General features: G+C 37.9%; 1 protein-coding gene across 1 annotated transcript in view; it reads right to left on the reverse strand.

Moving 5' to 3' along the window:
* Window positions 1–12,691: 12,691 nt before the first annotated feature.
* The window catches only part of LOC130681277 (bromodomain adjacent to zinc finger domain protein 2B-like), a 105,658-nt gene continuing 94,227 nt past the window's right edge, over window positions 12,692–24,122 (reverse strand). Inside the window, exons 18-22 of the mRNA XM_057493916.1 lie at window positions 22,145–22,455; window positions 21,622–21,757; window positions 13,552–13,688; window positions 13,134–13,277; window positions 12,692–12,848 (exon numbers count right to left, since the gene is read on the reverse strand). Coding sequence (XP_057349899.1) covers window positions 12,743–12,848; window positions 13,134–13,277; window positions 13,552–13,688; window positions 21,622–21,757; window positions 22,145–22,455 — 834 coding nt within the window. The 3' untranslated portion in view covers window positions 12,692–12,742. The remainder of the gene's footprint in view (window positions 12,849–13,133; window positions 13,278–13,551; window positions 13,689–21,621; window positions 21,758–22,144; window positions 22,456–24,122) is intronic.

Here is a 24,122-nt window from a genome sequence, read left to right on the forward strand (position 1 = left end):
ATTTAAATACATTTTTGAAACTGCACAGAAAACAGTTATATATAGATATAGGTAAGCGTTAAATCTTCAATACAGGAACATTCACAAAACTCTTGAAATGATGTATTTGCAGAGAGGAGGAACTGGGACCAATGATGGTAATAACTAAAAGATATTATCAATCTGAGATTTATTTCTTAAATAATAATAAATTATACTTGAAACAAACATGACTGAATGTGAACAGTTGCTAATTGTTAATGGTGTTGAGTATGGGCATTTGTCAAATTAACCCTTCGCTTTTCTGTTTTCTTTCTAGTTCTCCAAAATATTATTTTATGAAACTAGGGAAAGAAAGATCAGAGGAAAGGGCGAGAAAGTGGCTGACTACCACAGCTGACTTGGTTTTGACAGCCAAGAAGAAGTCGCATCCCCCCATGGGAGGCCGAAGGGAGAGAGACAGACAGCCGCGTGGGAAGTATCGAGCGCTGGCGGGCATGACGGGCGTGGACACAGCAGCTCGGGGTGGCTGTGGATGTACGCATGCATCAGAGGCCACTCCCCAGTGTCCTACAGTGGGAATCCTCACTTACCACCCCGAACAAAAATATATTCCCAACTTCTCAAAAGAAAGTCAATATTCAAAACTTTGCCTCTAGACTTTATAAGTAGAAATCAGTCTTAACTAAAGAACAAGGAAACCTTTAATATAATAGCTTCTTATTGACTCTTTTCATTTCATGTCCTGGTGGTGCAATTCCTTGCTGTCTTTTCTCTGGCCCTTGGTGGTTTACTTGCTACTTTTCAAAAGCAGTGGGCCCTTTGCTGCTTGCAGAAAGAGAACTAAACTGGAGCTTGAGCACCGAGCTGTAGTCTGGGAGCTGAAACATTGATTGACATCTTTTTTAGCAGAAGGTCAGCAGTGCCTACTCCATTCCTTAAGTGCTAAGAATTGCTATTCAATTTACTTTTTCTTCTCCATCTTAGAATTGATCACAGAGTATAACATATTTGACATTACTGTAAGAGTTTACACACGGGCTCGTAGATCAGAAGGTAGAATTTATCCTGTGCACAGTTCTGTAGATTTTCTTTTGTTGACTTTTAATGAGTTGAAGAAAGTACCTAAATGATAAAAAGTTGAACAAAAATCACTGGGCAAAATATGGTTCCACATTGGAAGGGAACCATCCCTCCATACTTCTGGGTCAGAAAACTTAGAAAACCATAGTAAAAATGTTTATTATACTAAGAATACAATTTAGCAAGCTGAGTGACAAAATTTATTGAATAGTGTTCTAATGCTCAGGGTTTGTACACCTTCTATCAGCAGCATAATCCAATGCCCAGTGCAATGTCTGCCACACAGGTAGCTAATAACTATATTTTAATAAATAAACAAGTGAATGAATGAATGAATGAATATAAGATAAAAGGAAAAAGGAAAAAAGATAACTGACCCACACAGCAGTGGTGATGGCTGTGTCTGCCATCAATAGCTATCATCACTTTCAAGAATAGGTCTGCACCAGGGAAATAATCAAGAACTGCCGAGCTGTTCTAAGGTCAGTAGAAACAACAACAACAAAAAATAACTCTTTAGTTTTTACACTGAAATATTGATCTAGTAAAACACCATTCTTAGAAGTTCAGTCTTAGGTGATCCGTGTCTCCCCAAAACAGATATGCTGAAGTCCTAACCCTTAGGAGCTCAGAATGTAACCCTATATGAAAGTAGGATCACGTTAAAACTGCTTACAGAATTAGTCAAGTTAAAATGAGGTCTTTTGGTGGGCCCTAGTCCAAAATGGCTGGTGTTCTTACAAAAAGGGGTAATTTAGAAACAAAGTTAGAAATGAACAGAAGGTAGAATTTATCTGGGCAAAAATGGATTCAAATTAGGCAGCACAAACTAGAAGTGGCTGGGAGCCCTCCACTAAAAGGAGCTGTTGGAAAGACTTTTAGAGAGGAGGCAGAAAAAAATCAAGGGAATGCTTTGGTTATAACTGAAGTGGTTGTGTTATTTGGGAAAGCCCACTTGGATGTTTGTGACTGCTTAGCCTTAGAATTTCATTTCATAACCTTGAAGCCTGGGTTTGGTTTGCTTATATGAGCTACTAATACGTTAAAGCCACTTCGTCTAATGATCTTCTTGTTTAGTTAATTTAACAAGGGTTTCCCATCCACGTTTCTCAGTAGAGATTAGGAAAAGTTGTTTTGCAACCATCATTTATCAAACATGTATTATATATGATTTTGAAACGGTTTAATGTCTAAATATGTGAAGCTCCTTTTTAAAATTATGGAACATGTCAAGTCCTGGGATGTTTTAATTCTGAGAATGTACAGGAATTTTGGAATGTTATTTATTTCATCCAACAAAAACCAAGGTATTCTAGTGAATGCTAGGATATAATGATGAATAAAAACAGACCTGATACACAGCCAGCCTCCGAAGTTTATAGTCATGTAGATATTTAAAAGCAAAACTTTAATAAATGTTCTCAAAATAGGTACACAGGAATAAATAACAGGAAGTTGTGACCCAAATACAGATCTCAGGGAACTGTTTTTCTGAAGTATGACTGATTTGAGGACTGAGAGTAGAAGCTCACTTCACTGAAGAGGAGAAATGTTTTGCAGGTAGAAGACGCAATACAGGGCGGCCCAGCAGAGAGTGTGAGGGGCAGAGGGGCAGAGAGGCGGAGAGGAGCCTGCGGCAAGCTCGGACGGAGGAGGAGAGCAGCTGGCTCAGGCGGCAGCTTCAGGCCTATGCCAACAACTTCGTGTTGTCTTCAGAGTATCTGTAAATCATTAAACAGTTTTATACAGAGGGGGTTAATGCTATCAGATGTGATTTTGAAAAAATCGCTCTGCCGTTTAACTGCCTCCTGGGGCTTTTTGTTGGCCTGGGTGTGCACCAGCCCCTCCTCAGCTGCTCCATTAAAGGAAGTAGTTGATGTGCAACAAACGAGCCCAGTGAGCACTGGGCGGCGGCAGGAGGCTGTAGCGGAGGAAAGCGAACTGCTTTTCATTGCCCAGAACTTGTGTTATTTCTTTCTAATGAACACAAACGGCCTTTTGAGTCTTTTTAAGGATACCATTATACTCATTTTTGAGGCTTTCCTGCTTGCTCTATTAGCTGCTTCCTTAAGTGTTAGCTCTTTTTATTACATTTCTTTCTTCTTTCATGGTGTGTTTCCTCAAATGTGTAGTGACTTTCTGTTTTGTCTCTCTGTGCTTTTGAGGATCTTTGTTTATGGATACAAGCTTGCAGATGAGGACTATGGGGGAGACGGTGATAATACTACAATAGTATTAGAAAAACTATTTTGGTAGTTTACAGGTAAGTTCATTAGCTTTGGGGGAACTTCGCTGTCTCTTGATGCCCAGAACCGACAGTGTTTGCTTTCTCCTTACAGCAAAGGTCACTGCTGTCTGTTGCTCAGTCCAAGCAGAAACTGGTCCATCTGCTCCAAGCATCCTTGCTCCTGAATCACCTGATTGTCCCCGGGGCCTCTCCTGGTAACTTTATTCCTCCAGGACGTGCCCTACACTTTTATAGAAGTTCTCTCTTGCCCCTGTTTTGGAGAAGGTTCCCTCTAGACTTGTTTCTCTATAAATGTGACCCTGTCTGTTTTCCCTCTTTCAAGAATTTCTCAGTTTTAGCTTACTGATCATGGCACTCTTTCTCATTTTCCACTGCATTAATAGGTTACCCAAGTATACTTTTTTAAAGACTTTCCAAAAAATTTTGATTGATAGAGGAGGTAGAAATCATAATAAACATAATGTAAGTTTTCCTTGATGCTGTAGAAAAAAGAAATTAGAGTGTGGATCCTTAGGATCGCCATTACAAAGATCAATGATAGAGAGTGGTATGCTCTGCAGGAAATCAGGTGACTGCAACAAGAAAATGTTCTGCTGAAAATAACAAGTTCTGTGGAACTATACAGCTGAGACAGGGACGGTGGGTGTAGTCAGAGTAGGGTGAGGTCCTCTGGGAAAAGCAGGGCAGAAAATTTACAGTCAGAGCACTGTAACTAACAATGGGCAAAGAAGTCCACATTGAAACTCTGTTAAGCGTTATGCAGGAAGGTCAAGGTCACACTAATTCTCCAGCGAAAGATACCTAAGAATACAGACATCTTCAGTGAGATGAGTTAAAGGTCAGAAGGCCAGGAGCAACTTGGCCTGGAGTGTCTGAGTGTTCATAACCCATGACTCCGATGTCAGCCCTGGCAATCAGACTATGACTGAGCCCACCTTGAGGACAGGGCAGGTGATGCAAGTCCACACCCCTAAGTTTTTATCATGTTCTCAAAAAATCCTCAACTGCCTATAAAACCCCCTAGACAATGTACCACTACGGGCTCTCTTATATCCTCCTGGTGTGAGCCAGGAGCTCTATTCTCTCACTTTATTTCTATATAAAAGCCTGTACTTTGCTCTCCTCCCTTGAGTGTTTGTGAAGCTCATTCTTCGGCTTCGGGAACAAGAACCCCGGCATCACTGGCATTCCTTTATAATCAAGGTTTCTTTATAACACATGACTTTTCTTTTTATCTCTAGGCTTGTCATGGTTTATTTAGTGTCTGACTGGGGTTCTAGTAGCAGTGGACATTCCAATTCCTGCAGCTATGGCATTAATAAATAAAGCAGTGTTAGAACGCCACAAATGAGTTTTTTAAAAATCCTCCTGTGCCCATTATTACCTCAGAGTTAAAGTCCCTTCTTTTAAAATTAGATTATGGTTGATATACAATATTATATTGGTTTCAGTGTATAATGTTAGGCTGGAGGAAGGAAAAACAAGGACATGCAAACAGAACAGAGAGATGCCATAGGGGGAGAACAGACCAGACCCCAAGGTCCATGCCTTACATGGAAAGGGGACAGCTCTCCCTGAATTCCATCCTTCTGATGGGCCAACTAACATGCGGATGTCAGCCCCCTCCCTCTTGGAAGAAACAAAGTTTCTAGTCTATTATGTCACCTTTAGCCAATCATACCTCTCCACGCCCCCTAGGATAGCTTGCCCACTCCTCCCCCTCCTAACCCCTTACAAGCCCCCACCTCCCTGACCAGGTGTGACTTCCCCGGCCTGTAATACCCAGACCGCGGAACATCACCCAGGAGTTGCACTCAAGTAAACTACCTGGCCCTTTGTTACCTCTCTTCACCGGCTTATTCTGGCTAAAATTTATCTTACACTTTTAGCACATGCAGAATTTTTTAGGAGTGGAGTGATCCAGTTTCGGAAACTTACTTTCAAATGCTTTGTAAGAGAAAGAGAGAGAGGGTGTGCAAATATGGCAAAATGTGAACAACTGATCAGTCCAGGATGAAGGGTAAATGAGGTGTTCCTTTTTTCTGTAGGTTTGAATTTTTTTTTAATTGGGAAAAACACTTAGGAATAAATGCAACAAAAATACAGTGCCTATATGAACAAATGTATAAAATAATATTTAAGGACATAAAATGCCATTTGAATATCTGAAAAAAGTTGTGAATCATTATAGAAATTAACAGATGTGGAATACTTTTTATCTGCTGTTTGTATTTTAAAAACACCCCCATTTTTACATATTTGGAAGGATGTTAATTTAAATTGTAAAAAGAAAATACAGGAGATTCATTCATTCATTCCTTTATTTTACATTTGCAAACTCATGATACTGGGCCCCAGCACAGAGTCCCATGCCCACTGGCACCTACTCCTCACTCCTTGAAGGTACTGGGCTGGATAGCAGAGAAGTGGGAGGTGGCAGGGGCATCAGAAGCGAATAACCCAAGGTTAACACCCAAAATATATAAAGAACTTACACGCCTCAACACCCGAAAAGCAAATAACCTGATTAACAAATGGGAAGAGGATATGAAGAGACAGTTCTCCAAAGAAGAAATTCAGACGGCCAACAGGCACATGAAAAGATGCTCCATGTCGCTAATCATCAGGGAAAGGCAAATTAAAACCACAATGAGATATCACCTCACACCAGTAAGGATCATCACCATCCAAAACACAAATAACAACAAATGCTGGTGAGGATGTGGAGAAAGGGAAACCCTCCCACACTGCGGGTGGCAACGTAAACTAGTTCAGCCATTGAGGAAAGCAATATGGAGGTTCCTCAAAAAACTAGAAATAGAAATACCATTTGACCTCGGAATCCCACTCCTTGGAGTTTACACAAAGAATACAACTTCTCAGATTCAAAAAGATATATGCACCCCTATGTTTATCGCAGCACTTTTTACAATAGCCAAGATATGGAAGCAACTTAAGTGTCCATCAGTAGATGAACGGATAAAGAAGAGGTGGCATGTATACTCAATGGAATATTATTCAGCCATAAGAAGAAAACAGGACTGTTATTCTCCCTAAATCCAATTTCGGTGGTCCCAGTGACAACAGGTATATAGGGGTGGGGAGAAACAAGAAGGACTCTTAAGTCACCAGCATCCAGAAGTAAGGCCAAGGTCCCTTGTTGGTGCCATGCAGCCTTGGGCTGGTGCATTCTGACCCTTGCAAGTGGATGCAGTTTTAGACATCCTCTCTCCAGCACTCCAGCAAGGCCAATTGTCCATTCAGTGAAGCAAACCTTGTTACTTTCCAAGCACCTGCTTTTTAAAAATGGCTCTTTAATAAAAAACAAAAACATTACGAAGGTATGATTGATACACAAAAAGCTGTACATATTTCATGTGTACAGCCTGATGAGTTGTAAATCTACATCCATGACCATCACCATAGTCTATGCCATAATGTAGCCATCACTCCAAGTTTCCTCTCCACTCTCCTTTTTATTACCGCTGTGAGGAAATGTTACCTGATATTTAGCTGAATAACCAAAAACTGTCTAATGTAATGTTCACATCCAAATAAACTTCTATGTCATTAAGTGGATTAAGAAAATTACAAGCATCAGATATCTTGAACTTAGCCTTGAAAGTTAAGATGAGACTTGATGTCAATAGCAGGGGCCTCTGAGGAAGCTATTGCTTTTGAGACTGTTAAGTACTTAATAACCATTAGCCTTCACTTAGAAAGACAAGAGAGATTTAGCAAACACGTACATACCCTGGTACTAAGTATTTTAAATTGAATCTATACTTATTTTGTATGTTTTCATTTTTTAAAATGTGTTTATAAGTCTGTTTGGTTAGGACAAAAATTTCTAGGTAATATTGAAAGGTTTCGGTTTTCTTATTGTGTCCACCTCAAGACATGGAGGTTTATCATTGGAAATGGTATTTGTTAGATTGCTTGTGGTAGAAAATTATGATGTTCAGGTCAAGCTGTAATCTGTTTGCCACAGAGGTTTGGTCTAATTCCCTAATCATGTAATGACTTGCCTGCTGATTCTCACCTTGCTGATCTCTAATGTGTTAGCTTAAATACCAAAAGACTATATTGACCATTTGTAAGTCTGGGCAATGGAAATCCCCGGGCAAAATACGCCTAAAAACCAAAATCAGTTAAATGGAGAAATAAAGTTTAAAACCCGTTTATTGCTCACAAACTGCAGTCCCTGGCCGTCTCTCTTCTCTGCTCAAGCAGCCACAACACCCCCCTTCCCTCTCACCTCTCAGGTACAGATAAGCCCTCTGTTGCCCAGGTAATCACCCATTGATATGGAGATGACTTCTCCACCCCAGGAAAGATGCAAATGCACTAAAGCCATACTTCTTTCCACCTCAGACCCCTATTGATATGCAGATATACTAAAGCCAGGCGAGATATTCTGGAAATGTTACAGCCTCAACACCCAAAGAGCAAATAACCCGATTAAAAAGTGGGCCGAGGATATGAAGAGACAATTCTCCAAAGAAGAAATTCAGATGGCCAACAGGCACATGGAAAGATGCTCCACATCACTAATCATCAGGAGCATGCAAATCCAAACCACAATGAGATACCACCTGACCCTCGTACACTGTGGGTGGGAATGTAAGTTGGTGCAGCCACTAAGGAAAACATTATGGAAGTCCCTCAAAAACTTAAAAAAAGAAAATCCAAAATACCAATTCAAAGAGATATGCACCCCCATGTTCACTGCAGCGTTATTTACAATAGCCAAGATATGGAAGCCACCTAATTATCCAGCAGTAGATAATTGGACAAAGAAGATAAATTTACACAAAGGAGGATTACTAACCAATAGAAATGAATGGAACCTTGCCATGGGTGGACCTGAAGGGTAATATGGTAAGTGAAATAAATCAGACACAAATACCATATTTCACTTGTATGTGGAAACTAAAAAAACAATACAAACGTAAAACAAAACAGACTCATAGATAAGGAACAAACTGTTGGTTACCAGTGCAGGGAGCAGTGGGTAGTGGGTGAAACAGGTGTCAGGGATTAAGAGGTAACTTCCAGTCACAAAATATACATGTCATGAGGTTGTAAGGTTCAGCAGAGGGAATATACTAATATTCTAATAATTGTATGGTGACAGACGGTAACTAGACATTTGGAGGTCACTTTGCAATATATAAAAACATTGAAACATTATGATATACACCCTAAACTATGGGCACACCTTGTTTTATTGCACTTTGCAGATACTGTGGTTTTCACACATGGACATTTTGGGGCAATCCTGAGTTGAGCAAGTCTATTGGCATTTTTCCAGCAGCATTTGCTCACTTCACGTTTGTGTCACATTTTGGTAATTCTCATCGTATTTCACTTTTAAATTATTATTGTATTTGTTATGGTGACCTGGGATCACAAGTGACTGAAAGGTCAGATGATGGCTAGCATTTTTTAGCAACAATGTATTTTTAAGTTATGTACACAGGCTTTTAGACATAATGCTATTGCACACTTAAGAGACTATAGTGTGAAGGTAACTTTTATATGCACTGGGAAACCAAAAAATCCATTTCACTTTCTTGCTTGAGATGCTTTATTGTGGTGTGGAACTGAACCGGCATTGTCTCTGAGATATGCGTGTCATTGGATACTGCATGCCAATTATACTGAAAAACAGAAAATAAACCTTACGAGGAGCTTTTCTGGGTTGTGTGGCTTAGGATCTCTCAGCAAGTTGCAGTCCAGATGTTGTCTTGGGCTCCAGTTATCTGAACGAACGCTTGTCTTGGGCTGAAGGATCCACTTCTAAAATGCCACAGTCACATGGCTTCCAAGTTGGTGCAGTTCTTCGTTCTCCGTAGTTGGTTTCACTGAGAGCCAAGTGATCCAAGAGAACAAGGAAGAGGCAACAGCATATTTTATAACCTAGTCTGGGAATTTACCTGCCATCACTCTGCCATATTATGCCGGTCATCCTGGCTAACCGTGATACAGTGTGGAAAAGGATTACACCAGGGCATGAATACCAGAAGGTGAGAATCATTTGGGACCATTTTGATAACTGGCTTCTACCCATGAGTCCACATATGACATGTATGAGAAGTCATTGCAGTGACAAGGAGCTGCAGAAAACTTAAGTTTGCATTCCTAGAGAAATCTGGATGTTACATGTGATATATCCCTGTGATGGAGTACCTTGCAGCATCAAAGTCATTAACTAGATTTATATATTTTATTCAACTTGAAATAAAAACAGAACGAGGTTTATAGTATAATGCAACTGATAAGTCTAAAAACATTGCATGTACATATATCCTTCACACTATTTTTTTTTAATTTTAAGGTTATTGATATACTCATAAAGGTTTCAAATGAAAACAATGTGGTTACTACATTCACTCATATCAAGTCCCTACCCATACCCCAATGCAGTCACTGTCCATTAGGGTAGTAAGATGCCACAGATTCACTATATGCCTTCTGTGCTACACTATTTTCCCCGTGACACCCCACACCATGTGTACTAAACATAATACCGCCTTGATCCCCCTTCTCTCTCTCTCCCCACCACCCCACCCCCACCCGTTCCCCCTCTGGTAACCACTAGTTCCTTCTTGGAGTCTGCTGGTCTTTTGTTCCTTCAGTTTTGCTTCATTGTTATACTCCACAAATGAGGGAAATCATTTGGCAATGACATGACTTTTTTTTTTTTTTGAGAGGGCATCTCTCATTTATTGATCAAATGGTTGTTAACAACAAAATTCTGTATAGGGGACTCAATGCACAATCATTGATTAACCCAAAGCCTAATTCTCAAAAGTCTCCAATCTTCTGAAGCATAACGAACAAGTTCTTACATGGTGAACAAGTTCTTACATAGTGAATAAGTTCTTACATGGTGAACAGTGTGCAAGGGCAGTCATATCACACAAACTTTCAGTTTTGATCACGCATCATGAACTATAAACAATCAAGTCAGATATGATTATTCGTTTGATTTTTATGCTTCATTGATATGTGAATCCCACATTTGTCCCTTCTTGTTCTTTTTTTAATAAAATGCTGAAGTGGTAGATAGATGCAAGATAAAGGTGGAAAACACAGTTTAGTGCTGTAAGAGGGCAAATGTAGATGATCAGGTCTGTGCCTATAGACTAAGTATTAATCCAAGCTAGACAAGGGCAACAAAACATCCATGGATGCAGATTACTCTCAAAACGGGGCGTGAGGTTCCAAGCCTCACCTCTGTTGATCCCCAATTTCTCACCTGATGGCCCCCCTGCGACTGTGCCTGTCTTAGGTTCTTCCTCCCTTGAGGATTCTTACCCGTCTCTGGCTAACCAGTCATCTTCCGGGGCCATACAGGGAAATGTAAAGTTGGTAAGTGAGAGAGAAGCAATATTCCTTGAAAAGGTTAGCTTTTTAGTTCTTTACAGATTTATGCCCTGTGACTTCTATGCCCAGTATTTCACAGTACATATTTTTAAAGATACATGTTGCTAAGCAAATATATAAAAGGTTGACTGGGAAGTCATTAAAGTTATCTATATATGGGGGAAGGAAATTGAAGGGCTCAAGGAAATTAGGGGAATTACCTCAATTTTATATAGTTGAAGTTTAAAAAAAATGTCTTTTTTTAAGACAGATGCACCCCTATGTTTATCGCAGCACTATTTACAACAGCCAAGAATTGGAAGCAACCTAAATGTCCATCAGAAGATGAATGGATAAAGATGATGTGGTACATATACACCAAGGAATATTATTCAGCCATATGAATAAAACAAATCCTACCATTTGCAGTGACATGGATGGAGCTAGAGGGTATTATGCTTAGAGAAATAAGCCAGGCAGAAGAAGACAAGAACCAAATGATTTCACTCATATGTGGAGTATAAGAACAAAGAAAAACTGAAGGAACAAAACAGCAATAGAATCACAAAACCCACGAACAGACTAACAGAAACCAAAGGGAAAGGGACTGGGGAGGATGGGTGGTGAAACAGAAAGGGGGCCTTACAATAAGCATGTGCAGTGGGGGGGGGCTAGGGGAGGGCTGTACAACAGAGAAGACAAGTAGTGATTTTACAGCATCTTACTATGCTGATGGACAGTGACTGTGAAGGGGTGTGTGGGGGAGACTTGGCGAAGGGGGGAGCCTAGTGAACATAATGTTCTTCATGTAACTGTAGATTAGTGATACCAAAAAAAAAAGTCTTTTTTTAAAGGTAGAGTTATAAAATAGCCCAAGGAAGCCTAAGAGATCTTATTGAAGTGAAATTCCTAGTAGATAAGGCTCTACTAGTTTCCCTGTGTTGTATGACAGTCATATTTCTCTGGAAGGAAAATTTTGATTCTCTTAAAATACCTCCCTTAACTTCCAGTTGAAATTGAATTATTTTAACAACACAAACTTCTTTCATTTCTTAAATGGAAATACTTAAGATAAAAATAACGTTGAAAGAAGCCCACAAAGAAAACTTACAATAAGGAGTAAATGATTGATATCAGATTTCCTTGTTGAGGATGTGTTTAATGAGAGGCTAAATGAATAGGATTTTAAATATTTTGAAAAGGTATTGGGGGTGGAAGAAATGGAAAAAGGAGCACAGAGGGGGTGCATAAGGTACCAAAGGCAGATTAGATACCCTCATTTTAAAATGAGTGCTTTTACCAAATTTCATTTTGAGGTTGAAACAAGGAAAAGAGATCACTGTGCATTTATGACAACTTAATTCTTCTGAGTTCAAGATATCCCCATACCCACACATAACTTTCACTTGATTTGCACTATGGTTAACAACTAAATAAATATTACTTTATTCTCTACATATTATTTCCAATGGATGATATCCTGGGTTTAACAGTAGAGCACTCATTGGTCATCATTCATTGATTACCACTTGAATGGCAATCGAAATACAAACTTGCGGGTAGGCCCGGGATCTATAATCTACAGAGCAACCAGGACTGAAATGATGACGGTTACGGCGAAGGCCTCGTGCATCCGAATGAAAGTATGCTGTGGATACCTGTAGTTGGGTGGCAGCACAGGCTTAGGAGGACTTTGGTTATTTGAGGAGAACCGTGCCAGGGGCTTGAGGATACACTCACCCTAGGGCACCTCGAGTGCAAGTCAGTCACAGAACAAATGATACCCACACGTACAGTGACAATTACTACTGGACCAACTGCCATTTTCATACCATGCCCACTACTTCCTGCCCAGCTGCTCCTGCTGACTATGTACCACCAGTGATGAAAACACCAGCCCAAAGTAGCCAATATGCACACCAAGCTTTCCTTTATTCAGGGATATTGTATTTGTTTAAAAGAAAATGATCATTCTTGAAAGACTGCTCTGTGTGTGTGTTTAACCACTTTATTTCTTGTTGATGAGACCCGCAGATACCAGACATGTTATTATAAAGCTGCTTACGCACTTTTAATAAAAACGTGTCTTCCATCCCTGAGGCGGAAACGCAGACGACTCCGTGTGCTGCACTCCGGCAGTTCTACAAAAGGCCGTGCATCTTCATGACTGTCCATTTCAGTAAGGGTACAAGAGAAAGTAAAGTTTGAAATCACTATCCATGCTTTAGTTATCTACCTTTAGGAAAAGTTGAGCTTTCATTCTCTTCCAAGTAAAGACAATGCAAATTAATAAACACATGAAAGAATACACTTATAGTACAGAGTGGACATTACATAGGAAAATTCCTATTTACACAAACGGTCATAAAGTCACTTTTAGTATGGTGGAAGGTTTCTAAACAAATACAATGGGATGTTATGAATATATAGGACAGGGGAACAAAAATTATACCTGGAAAGAGTCAGGTCAGAGTGGTCTTGCTTCCTTTTCTTTACAGAATGAAAGCTTTCCTGGTTTGGTAAGTTAGTGAAGGTGTTTTCTTCTATTTTTCTTTTTTTCATGTCTTTATTGAGACGAGTTTGCATTTTAGTAAGGCTTGTACGAGAGAAAATAATGTTTGAAATCAATATCCATGCTTTAGAGTTATCTACCTTTAGTAAAAGTTTAGCTTTCATTCTCTTTCAAAGACAATACAAATTAATTCATAAAAAAAGATGAAAGGATACGTTTACTTATAGTACAGAGTTTACATTACATAGGAAAGTTCCTATTTACACAGTCAAAAAGTCACCTTTAATATGGTGGACGGTCTTTAAACAAATACAGTGGGGTGTTATGAACATATAGGACAGGGGAACAGAAAGAATACCTGCCAAGAGTCGGGTCAGAGTTGTCCTGTTTCAGTTTCTTTCCACGAGTACAGCGTTCTTGTTTTACTCCAGTACCGCAGGTGTTTTCCTCTATTTTCCTTTTTCTGTTTTTGCGGCCCCTTTTCAGTGAACTTGCCTTTAATTAAAAAAATAATATATGAGGTATAAGAAAATAACTTTCTATAGCCCTTCTATTATTTTAAATTATGAAAATCTGACAGAATAAACAAAAAGAATACTCTTTCTCACCCAAAAAGTTGATAGTTCTATTATTTTCAAGAGATCTATGAATTTGATCTCTGATAATACTAGGCTAAAATCTAATGATGCATGAAAACTCTAAAGAATTCTTAAAACTCGAAGATGTTGGTCTCACGGCACCATGTTTGGTGCTACAGAACTTAGCAGTTTTCCTTTAGACTTTGAACGAATCAAAGATACTATTCTTTTGAATGAACTGAATGTCACTAATGGAAGGAATATAAAGACTATCCTTTAGAGCACAATATAATTAAGAACAAAGGTGAATATACATAGAAATATAGAGAAAACTAATAAGAAAGTTGAGGAGGTTATTAAAAAGGTACCCGAAACATGAAATAAGGCTCATGAAGTGTCAAATAGGAAAAAAAGTCTTTTATAAACGGTCATATCTTCCGGAAACTGTTATTTTTTTCAGAAAAGCATTTGCTGTTAAGAAGAGAGTTCCAGAAACTTGTGGTTCCCAGGTGTGAACAAAGCAGTGTTATTAAAGATGAGGAGAAGAAAAAAAAAGATGTTTTTGGGGAAAACAGTAAAGAAATAGCATAAAATAGATCATATTTGGAATTTAAGTGTATGAATGCCAGCTATGCTCTGTCAGTAATTAGCTATGGAACTTTGTAAAAAAAATATCTGTGAGGCTCTGTTTGCTTATCTGTAGAAGAAGATAAGTCACTCAGTTGGTAAGGTCATTCTAGCTCTGAAAGTATATGGAAAAAAACAAACGAATCCCAATGTGGCCCTTATGCAGTCTAACAATTTGTAGGCAGCACATCGATGTAACAATGAGTACCCAGCCTCCTCCCAACATCCCCCAATTTAGAAATTGGGAAATAAGCATCTATTTTGAGAATTAAAGTTACAATGAATATAATAGATCAAAGAAGAGAAATATGCAAGGTCACTGGTAATATATGGTTTGTGTTTTGATTCTCTACAACAGCGTTTATCCTCTTCTAGAAAATTATTTACTCCTTACTCAGACTGTTAAGAAATCTTGAAATAAAAATCTTAGAATGTGGAGTTAGATATTCAGTCTAGCCCTAATTAAATGTTGCCTATATTCTTGAACTGAACTTGGCGGAAAACATTACTTTAGAGTATTTCGTAACAATTTCCTTGAGGATTTCATGATTCTCTTAGCAACATTTTTTAAAAACTGCTTTTAAGCAATTACAATTATTTGGTACTCTATTGGGATGTTAAATGCATAATTAAGGAGTTATTTTAATGGATTAAAATAAGGCAAACTATAAATCTAACACCTTTCCCATATCATATCAAAGAATCACTACCTCTTGCACTGATGGAAATAATTAAAATGTTTTACTAAGTCTCTTCTCCATTTAGTTTATTAATCTTTACTCAATAAAATCCGATTGAGTTTTCATATTATACTGAGCTTTTAGAACCCCCAAATCATAAAAAAAAGAGAAGAGAATGCTGAATATATAATGGGAAAATGTCCATTTAATTAAGATTAAGTAAGACTGAATAGTTGTCTTACATAAAAAGAACATTTCATGAACAATGGGCTAACGCTTCTAGTTCCTATTTGAACTAAGATGTTACTTGAGATCATTTTCTAACAATACTCACAGTAAGAAAATGTGAAATTTAAACCACAGAATCCAAAGACTTTTGTTACAAAATGGTAATAAAGTCTCTTTTTGTTTCTTTAATTATTGATACTTGTCAGACTACTTCATTAGATTGTGCACATACACTTTTAAAAACAAGCTTTTATTCAGTTACCTGATTACTTTATTAGACAGAGATATTTCCCTTGCACCCTTTCTACCTTGTTAGAATGCACAGAGGACCTTCAGTATGTCTTAAGCAGGACCTATCAGATTGTACATACCATCGCATATTTGTTTTTGTACATTTATGTATCAGAAGTTGTAAAGCGGTGGCTCACAGACCGTAAACAGCCCACAGCATGTGTTGTTACTATGTTTGGCTCATAATGCTTGTAAAAGTTCTGAATTTGTTGCCAACATTTAACATTTGTGAGGACATGCATAAAGATCCATAATCTTGAAATATTGGCAGATCCTAGAACACTGGACCTACATGTCTACATGACAACAATTGGCAGGAGTTGAGTGATGACTGACACTTAAATGGGGGCATGACTTCCCTGTCTGCCATAGTCTCAACTCTTCTGTGTTATTTGTGTGGCTTTCATAGGCATTGGACTTTGAAACTTCTTGTGTGTGTGTGTCTCTGTGAGTGTGTATAAATACGTATACATACACACATAAGGCTTTTTGATTCTATGTATATATCTTGGCATTAATATGCACATACACACAGGATAAAAATACTTAACCACAATAATGTGTATAGAAATAGCCATTGGAGTACAAGGTATACAGCATAAAAATTTGTAAATAACCATGAATTAACTAGGAAGATATTTCTAAAATTTAACTTTAAAAATCCTTATAAATCAAAATAGAATGTTTATTTTTTCATTGCTACAAGAAATATAACATCTAATTCACTACATTTAAAAAACTAAGAAGAGGGAAGAGGCTCAGAAAGCTGTATTTACATAGAAGGGCTGGAATGAGGTTATAGATCTTTACATCTCCTGGCCTATACCCTGAATGAGAGATAGCCAGAATATTATTTAACCAAATTTATCGGAACAGAAATCTCCTATAGCCTACCAGATGATACCCCAGGACTTAAAACCCTAATTTGTTAGTAATTCATAAAGTATTAGAGAAACTTTCTATAGCTTCACTGTGACTAAACTAAAAGATAATTCATGTACAACCAATAAAGGTTATTATTAAACTATAGTTGACTATAGATGACAAAGATGATCACGTAATAAGAAAGCAACTTAGTAAATATGATGCCACGTGAGACCCTCTGCTATTCTGTAAAACAGTCTAAAATACCATACACATTAATATAAATGTGTCACAGAACTTTAAATTCATAAAAATATTTACACTCGTGAACTTATTTGATCTTTACAAACCCCGCCAGGCAGATGCTATCCCACTTTACAGATGATAACCCTGAAGCTAAGAAAGCACTCCAATGCTTATCGATCAAGAAGGTAAGAAAACCAGCACAGGAAACTGAAAAGGAGCAAAGGCAGAAAGAAAACCAAGTATGGTACTAGAAGCCAAGTGAACACAGGGTTGCAAGGAGGGTGTGCTCTGGAACTGATGGGTGGGTCAGGTGAGGCCTAAGCACTGATCCCCAGACTGACGAATGGCCACGATAGGAGCACTTTCAGAGAAGCTGTGAAGGTGAGAATCTGACTAGAAAGAGTCCCAGAGCGACTTGGAGAAGAGAAGTCCGAGAGAATCAGAACAAAGCTGTCCAGCAGGAGTTATTCTGTAAAGGAAAGGAGAGAAATGCGGGAAGTGGATGCAGGAGAAGTGAAGCTAAGGAGAAGAACCCAGGGGAGGACGAGATGCTGATGCAGGTGAAGAGAACAAGGGGGCGGGATCTGAGGCACAACACGGGAACTGGCTTAGGGAGGGGCACTGAGCATGGCACCGAGAGAGGGGTTTTTGTATGAACGCAGTCTGATAATAAGCATATACATTTTAAGTCTCTTGCCAGTCACATTTAAATTAGAAGTGTGAAGGCTCATACCTATTGGTTAAAGCAATATGATAATATAGCAAAAAATGAGTTGGCCGAGTTATAAAGTAAGGAGTAAGAGGTGTAAGGGGCAGCATGAACTGAGGGCCAGACTCTTTACTAGATGTCCCCTCCGTCAGGCACTCTTCTCCCTGTTTACTCGCCTGACCTCATCACTACTGGCAACTACCTTTCCATAACTCAGTCCCAAACACCCACCTGCCCATTGCCTCTTTTCCTTTCCAGACCATTCCCTTTAGCACTTGAAACTACTGTGCTAAGGGAAGGCAGATACAAAAGGCAAACTATTTTATGATTCCGTTTATATATAATGACCAGCAGAGGGAAATCCGTGGAGCTAGAAGGTAGAGTAGTGGTTGCCAAAGGCTGAGGGAGAAGGGGAGAGTGACAACTAATGGGTACAAGGAAACTTTTTTACGGTCATGAAAATGTTCTGGAGTTAAATAGTGGTGATCATATATAACTGAATATATTAAAAACCACTGAATTGCACACCTAAAAAGTGAATTTTATGTGAATTCTATCTCAAAAAAATCCTCACAAAACTCTGTAACTCTATTTTGATCTGGCCATTAAAAGGTTCAGTTTCCGATCCCTCTTATGTGTGACAAGGGCCGTCATATGTACTGCCATAGACCTAAGATTACAGCTATACCACATGGATACTGCCAGTGTCCTGTATATCTGTATATCCTGGTATAGCTGTAATCTCAGGTCTATGGCAGTACGTATGACAGCCCTTGTCACAGCCATCACAAAGGAGGAGCAGTTCTTCATTATCGCCCTTTCAACAGACCTGGCAGTACTATAAAACATGAAAAATCATTTAAAATCAATACTATTATGAAGAACAGTTATTGGGATATTAAACACACCACAATTCCTAATTCATATTAGTAATCAACATTCTGCTTGCTAACAAATATACAGTAGCCATACACATCTATGTATCTCTCGTTACACAGATAGGGACCACATGACGGGGTGAGCAGTTTAGTTGGGGTAAGTGCACATTTCAGGTACACTGCAAAGAACAAAGCTAGAGGCTGAATGCCTGTACACACTTTCAAAGCATGTACACATTAACATAGGAAATAATTAACATGACATTAGAGCCCATAAAGCAATGAATGGCTTTAAATACAGGGTATGTAATTTTTTAATACATTTCATTTTTTCCTTATCTTAGCATCCTCATGATCTCCTAAGAAAGAAATGAGTTAGAGTAATTTTCAAGATCAAAATTAGGAAACTTGTATTAGTATCAGAAGTATGTGTAATAAAAGGATATTCCTATATTTTGACTAAAATTGTCCACCCATTTGTGATTGATTAAAAAATCAAACATGTCCAACCCAGGAAACTTGGGAAAATCAACCCAAATCAAACAGATGACACAAATGCAGAAAATGGACCCTACAAAATGATTTCTAAGGGAAAAAAACTTATATAAAAATTAAACCAAATAATTTAAGAAGTCATAGATTTTCCAGAAATAAAAATAAATTTTCTCTCTTGACAAATTTCTAATACCATTAAGAACTTTAAAATCTGTAAAGGCAATGCTTTTTCCCATGCATACATATCCTGTATAACAAGTTTCACAAAGGGAAAGGAGGGAACTTGGACAGTCAAAACTTTCAAGATGCCTTTAAAAAAATGGTAAATACTAACATTATATATTTTGACACTTCGTTTATACTCCGTCACAGTAGAGAATATCCTGCAACCAGTATTTTCAAATAATGAAAAGACTTAAACTATAAGTTATTTATACGAATTGAAAGTTACGTGTTCATAGATTCTTATAAGCAAAATAGCTTAACTATTCAAACTTAACTTCAATACACTAAGTCTTAATCCACAAAGTCTAAATAGTCTTATATAACACAGTATGTACACTAATGATAGCTTAAGAATCTTACCAAAATGGCAAATAGAAAACTATTCAATTTAGTAAATACCTACCAACTATATGAGATACATGTGTCATACTAAAATTGGCATGTGTACTAAGAGCAAAAGCTGCAGTTTAATGTTCCAACAGTTTTATTTTATGACACTTCCTAATACCATACCACTAAATATGGTATTATTTCTCCAAAACTGAGTTACATCATTACACGTTCTATTGTAAAAATACTCACTGCAAAACATTTGGAAGATTATATTTCAACCCCTCTAACAACAGATTTAATTCATGAATATTAAGTTAATTGTTTTCTAAATATACTAAAAATACCATGAAGTCTGTTTTACTTCGCACATTTTTCATTTAAAAATAAAATTATTTTCTGACACTTATTAGGAAAGGGTGACAGATAGCAAGCTCATATCACTTTTGAAAAATCACAGTAAAGAGCTCACAATATGTTAGAGCAAACGTATTAATATTGGTTTTAATTCCTTTGCTGCTACAGTAAAAAATAGTAGATGTTGCCTACTGTTTATTATTAGCAACAATATGAAGAACACCCTGGACAGAAAATTATCTAGAGGCAAATTATGCCAGCTCCTTCTTGGTAAGGCTGGTGTCTGGCAAATGGGTACTTCTAAAGGCATTGAGCACTTAAACATTCTGCTAGGACTTACGAGGATTATTACGGGCACTGTTACATCTAACTAAAGGTTACAATGCACTCATTCATCCTGACCATGAAACTCTGCCTTCTTTTTAAGGTAGTTTCACAGCAAATACTGTATTATTGAACATTAAAAAGAGAATTATGAGAGATGGTGTTAATGAGAAATGCATATTAATAATCTGGAAAAGGTTATGAATTTCCAAAAACAGAAAAAATTCTGTAAATTGTAGGAAGAAAGTCTACTACAAATAGTCAGCTTTTGGTACCAGTTTTGTTTTTTGTGTAAAGGTTATAACAAAACTGACCACATTGTGATGATTCTCTTGGTGGATGAGTAAAACAACCATTTAAATTTAATTGTGTTGTAGGAATTCAATATTTTTGGATCATTATAGCCTAGACTCCACCAAACACATTTGTCTAAAGTGACTTTAAAACTGATTTTAATAGTTTTTACAAGAAAAAATTTTACCTGGTAAAAAATGCTACCAGATAAACTGGACACTGTCTTAAAACTCATGGTGAATTCTAGTCTACATGGGGAAAGACCAAAATTTGAGGACATTGTGAAAACTGCAGATTCACTATTCTGTGGACATTTTAGGAAGAACTGAAAAAATACAGAAGAAACCGAATTTATTTCTATAGAATGAATAAGGCCTTCCGTAATATAAGCACAGAGATGAGAATGAAGGAAAGAGTGCTAAATTATTTAAGGCTCACTTCTTTTCTTTGGGGAATGACTATTGTTGAGTAATCTTACTTCCAGTCATTCATGCAGACAAATGTCAAATGTTTGAATGTTAAAGCTAATCTATAATTTAAAAGCAAATGGTAAAGCAATTCACAAAAGTCTACGAATAATAAATATTTCTCTATGTGATAAGAGACAAAAGGGACACAGACATGATTTAACACATATATTTGGTGTCTGGTACAAAACAGGGGTCACTACATGATAGTGACTAACTGGGCTCAAACACAGAAGATGAAAAAAATTTTTGAATTATTAGAGAAAAGACTTAGAAGATCTACTTTTCATGTGAACTGCATCTGATGTCAAATACATGATATTGGTTAAAGTAAGAGCTCTCTGCTTATTTTGTTTATTATCTAAGAATTTCTTAGCATTAAAAAAATTAAAATTGATAAAAACATAAGGAACATTTTAGGGATGCAATGAATGTATACTACAGGTAATGCTAGCAACTGCCATGTTTACAGAAGCAAAAGAATATTTGGATTAACAACTTCAGAATATTTACATTAAAAACTATTATGATTAGATTAACAACATAATTAACTATTATGCTGACTGAACACAGAAGACAACTTCAGTAAATTATAAACAATATCTAAAGGAGGGAGAATCGCGATTAAAGATAAACACATTTGATAGAGTACTTCAAAAAGCTCACAACAAGGAGGAAAGTATCAAACCGTACAGCATTTAGGAACTAAGAAAACTCAGGTACAGCATACATTATTCTGACAGTAAGAAATGTAGAATTAAGAAAAATCTGGAGGTTGGGAAAAAAACAGGCCAGTGTAAATTAGTTGCAGTATTTCTTAAATAAAAACACTTACAGCTTTCATAATGGATTTTTCCCATGCTATGGATTTCTGTAACTGCTGAATGCACAGAGCCACCTGGGCAGCACTGCGAGCTTCTGATAATGCCCATCGCCACACCCTGAGACCGGGAACAATATCCTCTTCAATTCTGCATTGAAATACAGAAAAATTAAGTAGGCCATGTCCACACTTACGGTTACCGAATCTGAAACAGTCATCACACTGAAAGCCAAGTGATGATGAAACATGTAACAGCCGATAAGTATAAAGTTTAAGCAACTAAATTTGATGTAGTGCACAGACTGTGGCTACGTGCCTCAAAGCTTAGTCACAATCAGGTAAATGTAAGATCACTTCGCAGGATTATCAACACACATAACAAGAGAAAAAACATTTTTTACAAAGCACCATGCAAATAGCATGATCCATGTGGATCACAGATATACAAGAAGATACATAGATAACAGGCAATAGAAAATAGGCTCCAATTAGCAAAGAAGCACAATAATTTTTCAAGTTAATTTCAATAACCTACCCGTCATCATCACCACTAGTGGATGGTGCAGGAGCAGGGCCAGTAACTGTGCCCACATTATCCAGTTTGATCTGAATGGTGGTACTTAAGGGGCTCTTCAGATACCTCCTTTCAATGTTTCGCTCCAACTCAGACAGCCTGCTTACAGCTATATCTAGGGGGTTGTCGCTCTTCCGCTCTAGTGCATGTGCACTGCTTTCTTCTGCGTCAGTAAATTCTCCATCGTGCTCCTTGCACAAGTTAGAAAATGACTTATGTTCAAAATAGACCAAGTCCTCCCTTTCTGATGCCGGTTCTGGACACATCCAACCCTATATATCAAGAGAGTAATGTTAGCATGGTTTCCTCTTAAAATGCCTGACGGGTGAGTTACCTTTACTTATAATACAGCAGCCGACGCCAACAGAGCTCAAGGATCATTACTACAAGTTTTTACCTTGTGTTTCCTAATGCTAGGTAAAAATAAGGAAGAAAATTATTAGAAAGTTGTAAGAGAAGTTTGAAGAAGAAAATTTAACAACTTTTGGTGTTATGAGAGGTAGAGTGGAGATCAGCCAAGTATTCCGAGGGACTTCACACCAACTGCTGGTTCTCTCACGGGCCCACTTTAAATGGGAATCTCTCGACAGCAGGGACTTTGTGCCTCCTGTTCATTTTCATTCCTTCCGCCACTCCTCCTGCGCAGGCCCTTGCACTGCCCATCCTGGCCTCAGGAGCTCTGCAGAAGCTGCTACATTTGCCCGCAGAGCTTTTCCCCTCTCCTCTGCCCCTAGTTACTGACTCCACTCATCCTGTGGCCCTCACGTGAGAATTTATTTCTTCAGGGAACCCTTCCCTGACCTCTTTTAGGAGGGAAGCCTCCCTCTTACAGACTCTCACAGAACCATGTGATATTCCATACCTGTGGCAGTCACAATCTGATACTGCTGTGATTATTTAATTAATATCTTTCTACTTCTAAATTCCCTGAGGGCACCGGACCATGTCTACTTTTACTCATTTCATCTCCAGCAGTGGGAAGGCAAATATTAGACACTCAAAATATACGCTGATTGAATAAATGAATGTCTTATAATTCAGCTTGCTTACAATGATCCTTTAGCTCAAAACCCTTCAGAGTTCCTAATGTTCAGTAAAGTCCAGTTTTACCATGACATTCAAGTACCTCAATCTCACTCTTTCGCTCATCTTCCCATTCAGGCATCCAACACTGCAATCAAATTCCATGACTTGCCACACACCCCAAACATGTCCTGAGCTTCCTGATCCTGGTGCTCTGCCCAGTTATTAACTCTTCCTAGTAGCACTCCTTGTTCTCTGTCAAAAGCTTCTCCATCTTCTCAAGTTCCATCTGGACTTCTACAGGCAATCTTCCTTGATCTTTCCCCTATGTTCACCACAATCAGTGTATTCCTGTCCTAAATTCATGAATCACTTTCTACATCTTCACAATCCGTTACTAGATTCTGCAGGGCTGTATACACGTATTGTTGCCCTATTGTACGGAATGCTTTCTGAGGGCAGAAACCACATTTTATTCAATTTTGTGGTGTCCACTCTGATGTACAATAGGTACTTTGTAAAAGCATATTAAGTAAAAAGTAGAATGAACATGATCCTTTTTATTAAATCTCTTTAGAGAGAATTATTTTTCTTATATATCAGAATTCTTCCTCTTTACCTCAAGAGAATATTCATTATTAGAAAGTATGGATGAATTTATAAAAGGTACATACAAAACATTACTGCATCGTATATGCCATAACAAATGAACCTCAGTCCCGTATTTTGAAAGGGATCTGAAATTGCTAAATCAAGGGAATCCTATAAATGTAACACATCTTGACTTTTGCAAGCAAAAGACAAGAAAATGAGGACTGGATTAGATTTTGAGAAGGTGGATGGTTGAAAATTGTCTGCAAAGCCCTGTGACAGACACAGCTTGCCACCTCAGAAAAGGTCCTCACTGCCACTGTCA

The sequence above is a fragment of the Manis pentadactyla genome, chromosome 16, assembly GCF_030020395.1.
Source record: "Manis pentadactyla isolate mManPen7 chromosome 16, mManPen7.hap1, whole genome shotgun sequence".
Taxonomy (NCBI): domain Eukaryota; kingdom Metazoa; phylum Chordata; class Mammalia; order Pholidota; family Manidae; genus Manis; species Manis pentadactyla.